This window comes from Fringilla coelebs, assembly GCF_963513975.1.
Source record: "Fringilla coelebs genome assembly, chromosome: 28".
Lineage (NCBI taxonomy): Eukaryota > Metazoa > Chordata > Aves > Passeriformes > Fringillidae > Fringilla > Fringilla coelebs.
Genome location: NC_140054.1, coordinates 360,475 through 376,944, shown reverse-complemented (window position 1 = coordinate 376,944; position 16,470 = coordinate 360,475). Strand labels below are relative to the sequence as shown.

The following is a 16,470-nucleotide window of genomic DNA, read 5'->3' as shown; positions in this document are numbered from 1 at the left end:
CAGGGTGCCAGGTAAGCCCTGCCCAGCCCAAGATCTGCAGGAGGGCACCAACAGCAAAGCTCTGGAAGCACAAGGCAGCCCCATCTCCTCTGTGCCACGGGGGCTTTGTAGGAACCTGGCCCTGCAAATCTATTCCCAAAAATACCCTTTAAAAGACAGGGCTGAGAGAGGCTTTTTCTGCACCTCAGGGCTCCCCACATCACAGTTCCCAGCTCAGAGCCAGGAAAGAACTCCAGAGGCCATCACAAATTTGGAACATTTATTTATGCAACTGATTTTCTTAAAAGGAAAGAAAGCCAAAAATAATATAACAAAATAATAAAAAAACCATTAACAACAGCTGGATGTGTGTGGCACAATCCACATCAGACAGGTCCCTCCCTCGGTCCCACTGCTCCATCCTCGTCCATGGTGGAGCTGCCTCATGGTCCCAAGTCCCTTTGGCACCAGCTCTGGGAGGCTGCCAGCTTTTAGGATCACTTTGCATATAGACAAAATTGTTCCAATTTGGTGTTTTTCTTGGGTTTTAATTTTTCCTTTTTTTTTTTTTTTTGTTTTGTTTTTATTTTTAAAAAAAGCACCACTCCAATCTGTAATACCAATAAACATTATCCATCTTAAGAACAGTATTTATATTTTTATATATAGATTTCTATATATATATTTCTATGTACAAGATGTCCTTGCCTTGTGTCAGAGGAGCATGTCAGTAGGAGCTGGAGATGGGCTGGGTTTTATAGCACTTGGATTTCAAAATCTGCCCTTCACCAGAGATGCCCTAAAAACCGAGAAGACACCCAGCAAGGAGGTATCAAAATAAAATAAAAAGGAAAAACTCTTCATTTTAAAACATATATACAACTCGTCCAGTCTCTGTTGTCTCTGTAGAACTAAGTGGGGTTTCAACTCTCCTCCTTTTCCTCTTTCTGGCAATACTTTACCTGCAGAGCCCTGTGGGATGCTCCCACTCTCTGGACCACAGGCAGGACGTGGGTGGCCCAGGCAGCAGCATCCCTCCAGCTCCCAGGACTGGACAGCCCCCAGAGCATCCCATCCCATTCCCAGGGATTTTGGAGGCTCAGCTCAGCCATTTTCATAAAAACCAAACAATTTCTGCACCCACCATGCAGCACCTTCCCTAGGACAGCACAGACAGGCCTATGGAGAGATGGGGACCGGGAAAAGGACACAAATTTATCCCAGTGTGAGTACTGGTGTAGCCAGGTACTGGTGTTACTGGACCATTTGGGGGGAAAAACGACCTTTCAGTGACAAGACAGAATGGGCACTGCAGATGAGACAGCAGGGATGGAAAGAGGGAAGGAATGATGTCATATAGCCCTTGGAAGAAGTTATTGTCAGACTGTGAATGCCTCACGGAGGAGGTGGCAGAACCAAGGGTCTGGGATGGTGCTGAAATCCCCATCACCACAGCAGTGGCACATTGTCCAAGGGTAGAGAGGGCAGGGATGGCTCTTCCTGCTCTCTTTCACCCTCGGAAGGTTTATGGAAACTGCTCCTGGGTTTGCTCCTCTGGCCATTTCAGCTGGGCAGCCTTCATGATTCCCTAGGGAGAATTCTCTGGGCAGGGGCTTGGCAGCCCCAGGCAGGCAGGGCAGGGAAGCTGCCCCTGCCCTGGGGAGGCATGGCTGGAGGATGAGGGGGAACACAGATGGAAGGTGAAGGGGACAGATGGATGAAGGACAACGCTGCCCACATGAAACCTCCAGCATCTGGAGAACAGTTTCTCATCTGCTCTGCTCCATCCCCAACAAAGGAGATGGTGAAGGGCTCTGCCTGGCCCTCGGGACAGAACCAACCTCCCCTCAGTTCCCAGACCTGGATCCCTCTGGACGCACCTTCCCAAGGCCATTTATTTTATTACAACCAGGCTGAGAGCAGAATCCTTGGAATTACCACAACATCAGATGGGAAAAGTGCCATTTCACACCCACCTGCAGCAGGATGGAGCTAAAACACCTCAGGTACCTTCAGCCACCAGCCTCAGTGACAAAGGAGCGTGGGGACCTTCCCCTGTCTAGCCCCAATGCACAGCCATGGCTTTGGCCCAGCTCAGCCCAAGCCAACACCACCCCAAAGTCAATCCTCCTGCCCCACCAGGCCCAGCAAAAGGCAAGAGCATCGATGGGCAACTGCCCAGAGGTGGAATCCAGGAAGTATTTGGGATGGACCTGAATTTTGAGGATTTTGCTTCAAATGCAGTGATGCACAAAGGAAGGGTTAAAAACAGACCCATGGGCCAGTGCCAGTGGGACATCAGGAAGAATTCACTGCTACAGATGAAGAGGAAGGCGTGGAGACACTGGGGAACCATCCCCTCCAACACTTTGCAAAAGCACCAGGAGGGTCCAGGTCAGTCCCTGCAGTGGGACATTGCATGGCCAGTGCCCCCCATCCCTCATCCCTGTCTGTCCAAGGCTGGATACACAAAGGGTTGGAACTCACAGAACTAACACAGGATCAAACTCATGGTGCCAACGGGCAGAAACTCAAGAGCTCCTAGGGGGGCTTTGCTCTGGCTCAGAGCGAGTTCCACCGAGGAAAAACCCCTGGCAGCCTCCAGGCTCCTCGAGGAGCAGCTTCAGTTCTACACACCAAAGAGCAACATCTCCCAGTGTCCATCCTTCCCTGATGGGAAACAGCCTCAGCCCCTTGCGGCCTCCTCTTCCTACCCTCCCTGGCCTCCTCTCCAGCAGCACTGCATCCCGCACGCACCGACCCCAGGCCGAGATTCCGAGGAACCGCTGAGTTGTGGGATCCACCCACTCGGGCACGCCCAGGGCAGGGAGGGAAGAGGGAGAGCGGAGGATGAAGATGGAGAGCGGCCAACACATCTCCACGTCCTTTTGTTTTCTGGATCCCAAGTTTCCTGGCAGGTCCTTTGCTGTCTCCCTGCCCACCCCGAGCAGCGACACAGCGCCCAGCTGGGAAGCGCGGCTGGCACGGCCCTGCACAAGCCCCTGCTGCCCTTCTCGTGGCCAGGTGCTATCTGGTCTCCAGGGACTCCAGGTATTCCAGTGCTATGTCGTAGCAGAAATGGTACTGCTCCTGTTCAGAGAGAGCAGAGAGGGTGTTACCATCCAGCAGGAACCGTTTCCCAAAGTTGTGAGGAAAAACGCGTGTCAACAGCCCTAAGGAAACACCTGTCAGCCTCTTGGGGCCCCTGACAGCTCTGCTGAAGCCACAGCCAGGAAAAACTCCACTCTTGGCAAACGACACCCACTGCTGGGGCAGGGGCATGGTGCCCCAGATCCAACAGCTCCACACGCACCCAAATCCAGCATTCTGGGGACACACGGCACCGTCCCCTGCCCTGAGGGAGGAACCAGGACTGCCACATCCCCTTCTTGTGAAAATCCCTTTATTCACCATCCCAGGTACAACCAGCACTGGGGACTCAGCAACTTCATCACCTTGGTGACTGACATCTGTCAATCAAATGGTGGAAGAGACATGGGAACAATGCAGTCTGGGGTCAGAGGTGCCCACAATAAAACATTAGGCAGGAAATCCAGGAGTTTTTGTTTCTGAGTTCAGCAGACACTGGAAAAGGGGAGAGCAGCCAGGCAAATATCCATGGTTGGAGTGGACGGAGATGCCTTGTCCTGGCTGCCAGGACATTCCTTTATCATAAATTCTCTTGCCCAGCAGGACTAGGCTCCCTCTCCCATCTTTTTGTAAGACATCCAGGAATTATGTCAGCAACCTCCCACCCTTCACTCCCCGTCAGCTGCACAGAGGGAAACCCCAAAGAGGCTGACTTCTGGTTTTGTAACAAAAATTCCTGTACTGGGGCTTGTGAGGGCAGGCTCATCCATCCCTGTCCTCCTTTCCATGACCTTTTCCCGTGCTCTCCCACCCTCATACAACTGACAGCACAAAATCCTCAGGAGAGCTCCAACCGTGGCAGTGCCCATCCCAGGAGAGCAAAGCCCCAAACAAATCAGGATTTTGGTGCTGCTGGCACTGGGACATCAGGTGGGAGCACTTTGGGTATGACAGCAGGGAGGGAGAGGGCAGATCCTGGCCACAGGATGGGGATTGGAGCCTGAGCACTGGCACGAAAATCCTGTTATCCCACACAGGTGGGCGGCCACGGGATGCCAGGTGGGAGTGGGCAGAGGGGGAGAAGGACTTCAAAGTGAGGAGGCTGCAGCAGCCCAGATTAAAAGCACATAATGCTTTTTGGATTAAGCAAAGGGATTGTTTCCATTTATCATCATATAAAAATAACCCTCGGGGCAAACAGAGGGGGAAGAGGCGCAGGCAGCAGGAAGCGCTCTCTGCTGGGCTGAGCTCCTTACACCAGGCATGGATCAGGCCTCCCGGTGACTCTGGGAGATTGAGATTCCCAGAATAGCCAGTTCAGGTTCATTTGAGGCAGGAGGAGGCTTGTGTCCTGATGGGAAATGTTACCTTTTTTTAATACCCTTGCAATTTAGCCCAATGGGTCTGGTGGCTTCATGCTTGTCACATCATCTTTCCATTATCTGCATCCCTCCCCCTGCTCCCCTCTCCCCTCCCTCTCCTTCTCCTCTTTTAATTCCTAATGTAAATCACATCCCCTCCTCAAAACCATTTCATTTTGCAACTTAGGGATTTTATAATCTAAACAGGGTAAACATTTCCAGCTGACTTGCTTTTAAAACATCATGAGGCACCTGGATCCCTCCACCACGGGGGCGGACAAGTGCCCACTTCCCCCCCCTTACATCATCAGGGGCCTGAATTAGGGCAGGGGCTTTTTGCCCTGACCTGCTGCCAGCTCCAGCCTCCTTCTCAGGACACATCACTCCATTGCTGCTCCCAGCAGCTTGTGCATCCATTCATTTCACTCCAAGTGCTGCTCATTCCCTTTCATATTTCTGACAGGAATTTATCTCACTCCACACCAGCGCTGCTCCCAATGCCACAAACCTTCCAAAGAACCACAGTTGCATCCCATGGGTTAATGTGACTCTGCCTTACAGCTCCTGGGGAGGATTTCCAACAATCCCAGCACTGATTCCAGGGCTGTGCTGGCACAGCAGGATGAAGACAAGCCCAAGGCTGCTTTGAGGAGCTGCCTCACTTCCCAGCCCACCCCAGCACAGCGCTGGCATGAGGATGCCCATGATGCTGATCAGGATTTGGGGTGGAAAAGGCAGCCTTTTGGGAAGTGAGCATCCCCATCACCTCTCCTCTGTAACAAAACTGGAAGCCAGGGTGGACAGGAAGGGTCTGGTGCTTACCAAGGTCTCCACCATATTTGGTTTGTAGTTGCGGAGGGTCTTGGCAGCAAAGAAAACATCTGCCATGTTGTGACACTTGATCATCTCCAGGATCATGGTGGAGGCACAGAAGGTGCCACTCCGGCCACCTCCGTTCCTGGGGGGACAAATATAGATGTCAGGAGTGAGAAGGTGGCATCAGAGCACCTTCCTGCTCCCTCCAAGTCTCCCTTTCTCTATCTGATCCTGCAGTGAGGGGATGTCCCAGAGCAGGGGCTTGTACCCGTACCAGGGGACCTGAACCTGCCCCACGGGTGGCAGGACAATGATCCTGCCCTCCAACCCTCACAAGAGCACGAAAATACCCTTTTGGATTACCAAGGCTGGATCTTGGACATCTGGGCTCAGGTCCCAGCCCTGCTATGGATCAACTCCTTGTGACCTTGGGGAAGCTGCTGTGTCCCTCCTGCCCTGCACAGGGTGACCCTGGGCTGGTGACACGGTGGTGCTGCTGCCTGGAGGAACTGCCCCACAGTCCTCACGGGGCATTGGGAACCTCCCAAAATCCTGGGCTGAACCCCTGTTCCCACACCACCACACCTAAAGCCTGACAGCAATGGGAACATGGGAGAGGAAGAGAGAACACGATGCCAGAGCTTTATAAAGCATGTTCTCAAATTATCCTTCAGCTAATGAAAATGGACAAGGCTGTAATTAGTTTTTGATTAAAGGCTCGCCTGCTGTCTCTCCCAATCTGAATGTGCTGGGTCCCATCCGAGGGGAACACACATGGTGTTCATGAGCCAATCCCACTGGGAGGACAGGGGTGGACAGGGCTTGGAGCAACCTGAGGTGTCCTTCCCACTGGAACAAGATGAGCTTTAAGGTCCCTTCCCAGCCAAATCCCTCCGTGATTCTCTGTCCCCCCCACAATGAGCAGCAAGTGGTGGGAGTGCCACAGCTCCTGCCACGTCCCTGCGGAGCCTGTTACACACACGGGATGTGGGGACAGGGCTGGGACCTCTGCCAAGGGTGGGGGACCAGCACAAAGGGCAGGTTGGTGTCACCCCTGCTGTGACCCAAAACACATGTTGTGGCAGAGGTAGCCCCATCTGGGGACAAAGTCACCCCAGTGCGGGCTTTGTGAGGACCTCCAGGCAGTGCTGTGGACATGGAATCTGAAGGCATCTCTCCCTGGGCAGAGCCTGCTCCTCCCCAGCTGACACTCACAAGCAGTGCACCACAGTCCTGCCATCACCACTTTCCTTCTGCCACCTCTCCACCTGGGCCAGGAGGTGCAGGAAGGACTTCTTGGAGTCCGGGGTGTCTCGATAGGCTGACCAGCGCAGGTACTGGAAATGCCGGACCATCAGGTGCCCCTCCTGCAACTGGAAAAGTGAAACTCATCAGCTGGAACCCATGGGCTGCCCTCATTTGCCTCCCCTGGAGATCTGACGGAGGGCAGGAGATGTTTGATGGAGGGAAGGAGGGGTTTGCCACACATGGACAATAAAGGCAGAGAGGAAAACCCTTTCCTGCTGCTTTAACACGGATGGTTCAGCCCTGGCCTCCAGCTCACACTCATTCCACCACCCCATCCCACCCAGGAGAACTCCACTGACATGGTTTATTTGACCTCACAGTATCTTGGGCTCTCTGTATCTCCCAAAACCTGCTCCCAGGCCCCTGAGCCTCCCCAGGGCTTCTCCATCACACCTTCCTCTTTGCATGCCCAAGATCCATGGGATGTGGCTCTGTCGTGCTTGCTGTAAACCAGGAGGCTGCTGAGAGGCTGCCACGGAGGCGGGAGCTTAATACCTGGTAATCTGGTTAGTTTGGAAAGCTAATCTGGTTAGCTGGATCCAGGAGGAGGATTACATCCATGGAGCTCAGCAAGCTTGAGCTGGGCAGATGCGGGACTCCTGCTCTGGAGCACTGGGAGCATCCTGAGTGGGATGGATGGGATGAGACCACAGTCACCCCACAGCCCCATCCTGGGGCTCGCAGCTCATGTGTGGGGAGCGTGTGGAGGAGAAAGGGGGTGTCAGGACCAGATGAGGGGTCAGGCACAGATGGGGGACACTCAGCTCTGGAGGGCTCCATCCATGCAGTTCCAGGTGCTTGCTGAGTGGGATGAGCACCAGATCTTCTCCACCCAGCAGGACCAGGTGTTCCTGTGGGGGAGTTGTTTTTCCTGGGGACTGAGAGTTGGGGGCATTTGGTGCCCACTCTAACCTGCACATTTCAAACATTTGAACCTTTTTGGGAGCTTTCCTGAACCTTTCTGGGAGGTCTGACATGAGCTGGTGATGTGCCTGTGATGGCCTGACCACCCTAGGCTCCAGTTTTTGCTTCCAGCTGGTAGCCAGGAAGGCAGAAGAGAAAGAGGAAACAAATAAATGGAGTTAAAACAGAAGAAAACTCCTTTGACAGCCTGGGAATGAAAGTTTTGGGATCTGCTTTGAAATGAGGTGAAAGCTCTGGAGGGCTTGTGACACCCCCAATGCCCATCTCCAATCCAGCAAGGCTTGGCACAAAGTGGCTCCATGCATTTCCCAGCCCTGTTCCAGCAATCTGCTCCCTGGAGGAATCTCCTCATCGATCCAGAGATTTCCATCATGCTGCATTTTAATTTAGCCCAGAGTATATCCTACCACCTGAGAGCTGAGCATATTTGGTGTAGGATTTTGTGCTGACACCCAGGAAATGCCAGATGCTCCCTCGGGGAGCGTGAACCAAAACTCTCTTTGTGTTAAGAGTTCAGATAATCAGGATTTATCTCCTCTGGCCCCGGCCACCCTGCCGAAGCACCTTCCCAGCCGGGGCATCAGCCAAGCCACATGTTCCCTTCCAAGCTCCCTAATTCCCATTTGCCCACTGACCTGCACTGGGGCACTGGCCTCAGCCTCTTGGCAACCATTAGGAGTTTAAAGACATCAGGGATGCCATCTCCTCCCAGCTGGCATTTGTAGGTAAATCAGCTGCTTCTTTCTGTGTACAGCTCTGCATTGCCACATCCTTTCCCTGCTGCTCTGCATTTGTCTTCTTTCAAGGCAAGCTTAACCAGCCATGCAACACTGACAAAGGGTAAAAATCTGTGTGGATCTTCCCATTCTGCAGGGAAAGGGCTCTGCTGATGCCAGGGGAGCTGCTGTGCCCATGTGGGGAGTGTCCATCCTGTGCTATGTGTGTGGCAGGGCAGAGATGGAGCTTCAGGCAGGAGGAGAAAGGTCTTCCAGCAGTTTTCTAACACCTTTCAAGGACCTGTGAACTCCGGAAAGATTGGATGGAGCAATAGCAATTTCACAAGTTCCTCTCTGGCTGGGGCTGTCTCCTCTGCAGGAGCTGAGTTAGGCTGGAGACCCCAGCAGTCAGGAAAGATGCTACTGCTGTCAACAACTCCCTGAAATGTTGAAGCTGGGTGGGGTGAGTCTCTTCTCCAAGGTAACAAGTGATTAAAAAAGAAAACAGCCCCAAGCTGCATCATGGGAAGTTTAGATGGGGCATTAGGGGAAAATTTCTCCACCAAAAGAGTTGTCAAGCCCTGGCACAGGTTTCCCAGAGAAGCTGTGGCTGCCTCTGGATCCCTGGAAGTGTCAAAGGCCAGGCTGGATGGGCTTGGAGCAACCTGGGATAGTGGAAGGTGTCCCTGCCCATGGTAGGAACAACATGGTTTTGAAGTTCCCTTCCAAGCCCAAAGCATCCTGGGATTCTGTCATTCATCTAAAGCAGCTCACCCGTGTGATGTTCTGGACTCGGAAGAGCCGGGACACGATGTCCTCATCCGCCACTCCCGAGATGTATTCCACCTCCATGGGGCCGTAGTGCTGCAGTCCCGGCTCGGGCCAGTACTGCAGGCAGGGCTGCAGAGAGAAGCACAGCCTGGAAATGCGGGCTGGGACACAGGGAAGGGCACCGGGAGACTCCCGGGAAGGGAGCGGCTGGGGCTGGATCCTGGGGGGCTGCTGGCACGGGGGAGCCCCAGGGTGGGATGGCGGCCCCAGGGTGGGGTGCTGGACCACAATGCCATTTCTCACTCAGAACATCAACGGCTGGATGATATCACAGCTTATTGAGGGATCAGAGATGAAAGGTCAGCTCCACCCCCGGCACCCACACAGCCCCCTCACGCTGCACGGACACAACAGCTGACACTGCCTGGAACGGACACTGCCGTTCCAGGAGGATGCAGGATGGGCTGTGCCCCAATTCCAGCACAGACCTGATCCTGCACAACGACAGAGCAGGGCTGGGCTGCTCCCAGCTGGCTCTCAAGCCCTGCTGATTTTAGGAGCCACTCTGCCACCAGCAGTGACAGCAAGGTAGGATGTCAGTGCTCCTCATCCCATGGCCAGGACATCCCACCAAGCCAAAGCAATCCCAGCCTGCATCTCTGGGGAGCAACTCCCCCTCCCTGTGTCTATCATGGCACTGATGGATGGCTCAGTCCCTGGAGCATGGGTGAGATTGTTTTCACAGTGTGACAGCTGGGAAACCAGCACCGACACAAAATATATGATGTTTGTCACCACACTTTCACAGGGCATTTAGCAATGCAGGTCAGTCACGGCCTGGGCCCAACTGCACGGCAAACGCGTCTCAGGAATAATTGGTTATTAATAGGGGCTATAAATCTCTGAGATCTGAGCCTTCCAGACTCAGAACTATAATTTGGATATTAAAACTTCCCTTGGCAAGGCGTAGTTCAAGTGAGGGCTGTACCCTCAAAGTCACCTTTCGAAGCTGCCTGCTGGAAAGGTTGATTTATTACCTGTTGGTCTTATACCAGTAAACATTTATGATCCAGCTAAATATTGTAACCCAGACACCCCTGAAGAACAGACAGCGAGAGAGAGGCAGGGCTGAGTAATGAGGAAAAATGGCAGAGGGAAGGGAAAGGATTCTGTCCCTCTCCCTGCTCAGGTGAGACCCCACCTGCAGAGCTGCCTCCAGCTTGGGGAACACGGACCTGTTGGAGCAATGTCAACACCAATGCAACACCAATGCCAACTCAATGTTAGTGCAACACCAGCACCATGCACCCAGGCTGGGCTGCTGCTCAAGACCTCTTTGGCTCCAACTGGCCAGTCCTGTGCTTACAGGGCACAAATCCTGAGTGCTGCATATAGGCCCGTGTTCTCTTGCAGAGGAGAAATTGCTGAGTGAGCAAGGCAAGGGGCTGCGGCAATGGGGACAGAGGAGGCCAAAGCCACCCATGGCACAGCCCCAGGGCAGCAGCACTCACCCAGGCAGAGTTGGACTGGTTGAGCTGGTTGAGCATGACAATGGAGGTGCAGCCGTAGTCGTACACCAGCCGCCAGAAGTCAGTGGTGGTGTTCTGCAGCGGGTGCAGGGTGACAATGAAGGCAGCGCTCTTGGTGTAGCTCTGGGGAGAGGTAAGACAAGCACCAGTAAGGACACAGTGGTGACACTGGAGCTCCTGTTGTCACACCCCAAAGAATCAGTGCAACAGATGAGTGGGACCAAAACCCTCTTCTCCATGCCTAAGCAGAGCTGGTCTCCCTGGCACAGCCTCAGTTCCTCCATGCCCTGGTGATGGTGAGATCCAAGTGATCCCTGCCCTTGGTCAGGATGAAAACACACATATTTTGCTCTCACAGGAAAGAGTACTTTGCATAAATAACTAGGGAAATATGCCACCTTTGAGCAAAGAACAAGCAGAAGCCATGGCTCCCAGAAGACCCCAGATCCCAGCTCTGCACCTGGCCCTGACTGGAAGTATCACCCACAGCATCACCCCCACCCACAGCACACCACCACCAGGCACTGAGAGCAGCAGAGACAATCACTAAGCTGGGTCTTTATTTCTTTTTTGTGGGGAGGAAGAAAGCCCCCCCAGAAAAAGATCCTAGAGTGTGACCACAGCTCTCTTCACAGAGAGCAGCAGGCACAACTTTCCCAGGAAAAACCCTGGGGAAGGCAGTGAGAAAGCTCAGAGAAAAACAATTCTTATCTCTATTTGTTGCTCCTGTTGTTTGGCACATGTGGAATGTGTTATGGAAATTGTTTACTGAAGAGGGATTTCTTAATTGGACGCTGGTGATGGGTGTTTTAGATTGATTCACCAATTAGGTCAAAGCTGTGTCATGACTGTCTGAAAGGGTCACAGGTTTTTTTTAGTATTGTGGTATAGTAGTAGTATAGGATAATATAGTATAGCTTAATAAAGCATTTGTTCAGCCTTCTGAAATCATAAATCAATGCACGTTATTCCTGCGTTGGGGAGTCCCTGCAACAATACTAGAGATTGCAAGAAGGAAGCGGGAGGGAAGGAAATTACTGTATCTCTAGTTTGTGCTTTGAACAAGATACATCCCCGTGGTCATCCTGCTGCTGGTTTGCCAAGGGACAGCTGAGCTCAACGCTGCATCAGGCACACTTAAATTAACACAATTTGGCTCAAGCCTCTTCAGACACAGAATCAGCACAGCTCTCTGCTAATGGGGATCCTCTGCCTGCTGCAGGACCTCCTGACTGAGCTCAGAGAAATTACCTTATTGAACCATTCCTGCAGCCCTGTCCATGGGCAGCAGTGAGACCCCAGCACTCAGGCAAGAACTTTCCACCTTCACAGAGGGGCACGAGAACAGCAGGGGGAAAGAGATTTCACCATGTGTTGCCCAGGCTTGCCTTGGCACCCTCCTCTTGGCACAAGTGTAAATGGCAGCTGGGTGTGGAGCAGGGCACGGCTCCACTGGCACCAGCACCACTGATGGGTGGCACAGGCCAAGCTGATCTGACAGATGGACAGACTGACTGAGCAAACGACTTTGGCACTTAAAGAGAATGAGACTTTTTTTTTTTTTTAACCCAAAGAGGGAAATAGATTTTATCCCTTCAGCAAGAATTTCATCCAAAGGACTTTGTCTGTCTATAAAAAATATTTCATTCACTGACCCTTTAGCAGAGATTAAGGGAGGCTCAGTGATGCATAAAGATAAAATGGATATGCAAACAGCAAGCAAGCTGGAAACAAAACTCCCATCCCACTGCAGCACTATGAGAGCCACTCCCCACCACCAGCAGCTCACTCTGCTTTACAAACTGCTTTTGCTGTAGGAGCAGGAATCAGGGAGATGGGATCTGCACAGAGATCCAGCAAGATAAATCACCCACAGCATGGGAAACATAAGGCTCAGCTGGGTGCCAGTGGTCAGCTGTGACCAGGAGGCTCCGGGGAAGATGCCTGAGGTGCAGGGGGCTCTGTGCTGCCCATGCAAAGCGTTTCAAGGAACGCAAAGTGGGGCTATAGTGATGAATGAGCCCATCCCTCAGGGTGGGCTTGGAGCCTGCAGCACCCTCTGCTCTGCTTTGTCACCATGAGGTCCTTTCTGACTGCGTCAGGGGGTGCATGGTGGCTCTGCGAGCAGCTCAGAGCTGCCGCAGTTGCACCAGGAGGGGCAGGAGGATCACAGGGGGAGCTGGCAGCACATGAGGGGCTTAATGCCACCAACACCCCCAAAAGCTTCCTGTTCCTCCTCTGCTCCACTGTCACTGCAAAATCCTGAAGTCCCTCAGTGCCCGGCTCGTGGGAGCAGGAGAAAAACTCTTGCAGGGTTCTACTATACAAAAGAAGGGGTGCAGGACCCCGTGACACCATCCCAATCCTTCCCTCCCTGCACACAGCTGCCACAAGCCTTCCTGTGCAAAATGCGGCCATAAATCCAAACCAAACCAAGTTTTGCCATGAAAAGTTGCCTGAGCCCAGAGGAAGCAGCCCTTGCCCCCCAGGGAACACTCACGTCGGTTAAGGCCGCATTGATGTAGTTGTTGCTGTCTCCATCCACGGAGATGAGGAAGGGAAGGCATCGGTCGGGCGGCAGGACGTCCATGCTGCGGTTGCGCTCCCGGTTGCGGGGCAGGAGCGCGATGCTGCACTCCTCCACATCCAGGTGTGGGGTCACCGAGTTCAGGGTCTGCGGGTACGTGGGTCCCCCTCAAAGCCCTGCCTCGCCCCAGCACGGGTGGGCACTGGGAGGGTGAGGCCAAGGGGCAGCTGCAGAGGTTTTGGGACACTCACCTGGAACTCCTCCCGCAGCTGCGAGGAGTTGCTCTGCGGCTCTATCCTCACCATCTCCTTGTAGGTCGGCTTGAACTCGCTGGCAGGGATGCTGGTCTCCCCACACAGACAGGCCTCCAGGATGGCGTCATGGATGAAGATGTACTGCTCCTTTGGGGAGGGGAGGGGACAGGGCTGAGCCTCCAGAGCCGGCTGATGGCAGCAGCCCCAGGTGTCTCCAGCTGTCCCCAACGGCCGCTCACCTCCGTCTGGATCATGTTGATCCTCCGCGAGCAGAGGGTCTTCACGCAGTTGTAGATGTCCACGACGCCCTCGCACTCGGCCATGTCCAACATCACATCCAGGACGATGTAACAGCCAGTCCTCCCCGTGCCAGCACTGGGGACGGAGGGGGAAACAGTAAACACATTCCTGGTCTTCTGTGCTGGCATCCACACACAGCCCAAAAGGCTGCTGGGCATCGAGCAAGGCCACTGTGGGCGAGGGCTCAACACACAGATCCTGTACCCGGCAACCCCGCAGAGCTGCCAGGACCTCACACACCTCCAGAGCCTGGTTTAGCCTTAAACCTGCCCAAACACCCCTGCTGCAGCCCCAAGACTGCATGAAGGTCAGGTGGGCACCCATGTCTAAAGCTTATTTTTAATTTAAGGCAGAAGAACTCATGGTTTTTGCAACAAAACCAACAACTAAACCATCTAAGTGTCAACAGTCTCCTGGAATCCCAGCCCAAAAGAACCAAGGAGGGCTCAGCTCTGAGCCCTGGGAGAAGCAGGGAGGCTCCCCTGGCATGAGTAGGTCTGGATGCACCAGGTGAGACCCTCAGGGTAAGGCTAAACCCAGCAGGGTACCCAGAGTGAGTCCAGCAGTGGTGACATCCCAGGCCTCGGCATGACTGGAGTCACAGTCAAAGATGTACTGTGCCCTGACACAACCCCCCCACCGATGTGTCAGGAACAGAGCCACCCCCCTGTTCCTTTCCTACAGAGTCTTTTCCAGTGAAATACTAATTTCTGGGGCTGATGAATCACTCGTCATGATTATCAGTGATTACAGGCTACGGGCACTAATCACACTGGCTGGTGAATGAACGCTGATGAGACAGATGACAGGGAGAAATCAAATAAAAAATAAAAAAATGCCTCCCACTCATCAGCTCCTCCTGGTTTGCCCAGTGGAGGAAGAGCCATTAGCCCACCATGTGGGAATGCCTGCTCAGTGCATAGAAAGCCACCAAAGCTGCTCAGGTGTGTCACTCGTGTCCTCTCAGCTCTGGAATCTTGGTGGCTGAGCCCTGCAGGGACAGCCCTGTGGGTAACCCTGGGAACAGGGCTGTCCTGCTGCCCCCCTGCCTCTCCTCTTAGCCAGACCCCACGTCCTGACCATCAGCAGTGGTCAAGCTGCCCATTGCCATCTCACCTTTGCCCACTGGGACAGAGCTGTCACCAGTAACAGGCTGGGGCAGCCCCAGAACAGTGCTGCTCCCTGCTTGTCCCCCTGGACCAGGCCCTGCTGCCACCAGCCCAGTGGTGACATTTCACAGACAGATGCCATCGCAGAGGGACGTCAAGGCCAGCCTGGACAGGGGCTGGAGCAATCCGGACTAGTGGGAGGTGTCCCAGCCCATGGTGGGGGAATGAGCTTTCAGGTCCCCTCCACCCCCCCGTCACACGTGCCCTGCCCCCACCTGCAGTGGATGACGATGGGGCCGGCGTCGGGCGGCGTGGACGCTTTCACCCTGCGGATGAAGGCCAGCAGCCCTGTGGCGTGGTAGGGGACACCGTGCTCGGGCCACGACATGAAGTGGAATTGCTTCACCTCGTGCCGGGCCGAGTAACCCCGCTGCAAGGGAAGGGTGAGAGGGCAAGGTCACTCAAACACTTGATTTTCTCAGGAATACATGATTTTGCCAGCTCAGCATCCAGGCAGATGGACCACACAGTAGTCACATGCTCGGGCAGCCCCACAGCCCTCTCCCCTTGGCTGCAAGAGGGTTAAAAACCACCAAGGAGAAAAAGTAGGAGGTGGCAGCAGCCTCAGGTGTCCCTGCCCTATAACCAGACAGTAATTTGACATTCCTGTAGATTAAGGGGTAAATTGCACTGGCTCCATCTCCAGTTACCATGCTGCAGAGTGATGGCTACGTCACCTCCAGCCCAGAGGAGAGGAACGCATCCTTCACCCCCACCACACTCACACGAAAATTAAACACTCACTCACTGTCCAAATGAAGGTGGGACTGAGCCGCTCGCCTGGCACAGGGTGCAGAGCCAGGGAAAAGGCAAAGGAGGAAGGGACTGGTGACCCCATATTGGGTTAAATAAACAGGATACTTGTAAATGCCAAGCTATGGAGTGTGAGAAGAGCCTGGGGGGGGGTCTGTCCCCGAGGCAGGGGCAGGCAGGGGCAGGGCCGTACCCTCTCCAGGGCGAAGGTGCGCACAGCGTACTCAGCCAGTGTCTCAGACTCCACCAGCGTGATCTTGATGTCCCCATACATCTCAGAGTCATCCGGCCAGTACTTGGAGCATTTCACCTGCAAGGAGAGCACAGGATGGGGGCTAGGCTCTGCAGAGGTGGCTTCCAGCAGGGATGGCATGGCATGGGAACAGGGATGCTTACCCGGCCCACCTCCACCAGCTTGGTGATCATCACGATGCTGGAACAGTGCTCCTGCCACACCATGCGCCAGAAGTCGTACACCATCTCCTGCTTGGGCCCTGTAGGACACAGTAAAAGCCCCCACAGATGGATGGGCACCAGCAGCAGAACCCAGCCCTGGCAGTGGCCCAATGCCACTATGTCCTCCCTCCTGCCTCTGAGGCACAAACTGCTCCACAGCACCTCAGAGTCCTTTTCCCCAGGGCTGTGCAGTGCCAAGGGCAGGCAGGAGGGGTAGGAGCAGCTCCACACTGGCCCCCTCCCTTCCTTTCTTGCTCCTGCAAGGTTTAATTCCACCAGGAATAAAACCTGGCTGCTACACAGGAGCTGAGGAACCACTGGCTGAGAGGGCAGAGCATGACTCACCTTGTGTGGCTATGAAGTGGTTGGACCTGTGGTAGCCCTGCAAGGGAAGCAGAGACATCACTCCCAAGCTGGGGCACAGACCCTTAGACACTTCCCAGCCACCCAACTGCTAGAAATTCCCCACAGCCACTGGGCCAGGTCCTGCAAGTCCACTGCAGGAGGAGGAGGTTCA

The 16,470-nt window shown here is 54.1% G+C and overlaps 1 protein-coding gene across 2 annotated transcripts in view; it reads right to left on the bottom strand.

The window, feature by feature from the left end:
• Window positions 1-273: 273 nt before the first annotated feature.
• The window catches only part of PTPRU (protein tyrosine phosphatase receptor type U), a 56,676-nt gene continuing 40,479 nt past the window's right edge, over window positions 274-16,470 (bottom strand). For both annotated transcript variants that reach the window (XM_084222856.1, XM_084222857.1), the window contains 12 exons: window positions 16,299-16,335; window positions 15,894-15,991; window positions 15,691-15,807; window positions 14,960-15,114; window positions 13,515-13,650; window positions 13,273-13,422; window positions 12,995-13,168; window positions 10,477-10,617; window positions 8,969-9,094; window positions 6,462-6,619; window positions 5,253-5,388; window positions 274-3,069 (listed from right to left, as the gene is read on the bottom strand). In XM_084222856.1, the coding sequence (XP_084078982.1) occupies window positions 3,007-3,069; window positions 5,253-5,388; window positions 6,462-6,619; window positions 8,969-9,094; window positions 10,477-10,617; window positions 12,995-13,168; window positions 13,273-13,422; window positions 13,515-13,650; window positions 14,960-15,114; window positions 15,691-15,807; window positions 15,894-15,991; window positions 16,299-16,335 (1,491 nt within the window). In that variant the 3' untranslated portion in view covers window positions 274-3,006. The remainder of the gene's footprint in view (window positions 3,070-5,252; window positions 5,389-6,461; window positions 6,620-8,968; window positions 9,095-10,476; window positions 10,618-12,994; window positions 13,169-13,272; window positions 13,423-13,514; window positions 13,651-14,959; window positions 15,115-15,690; window positions 15,808-15,893; window positions 15,992-16,298; window positions 16,336-16,470) is intronic.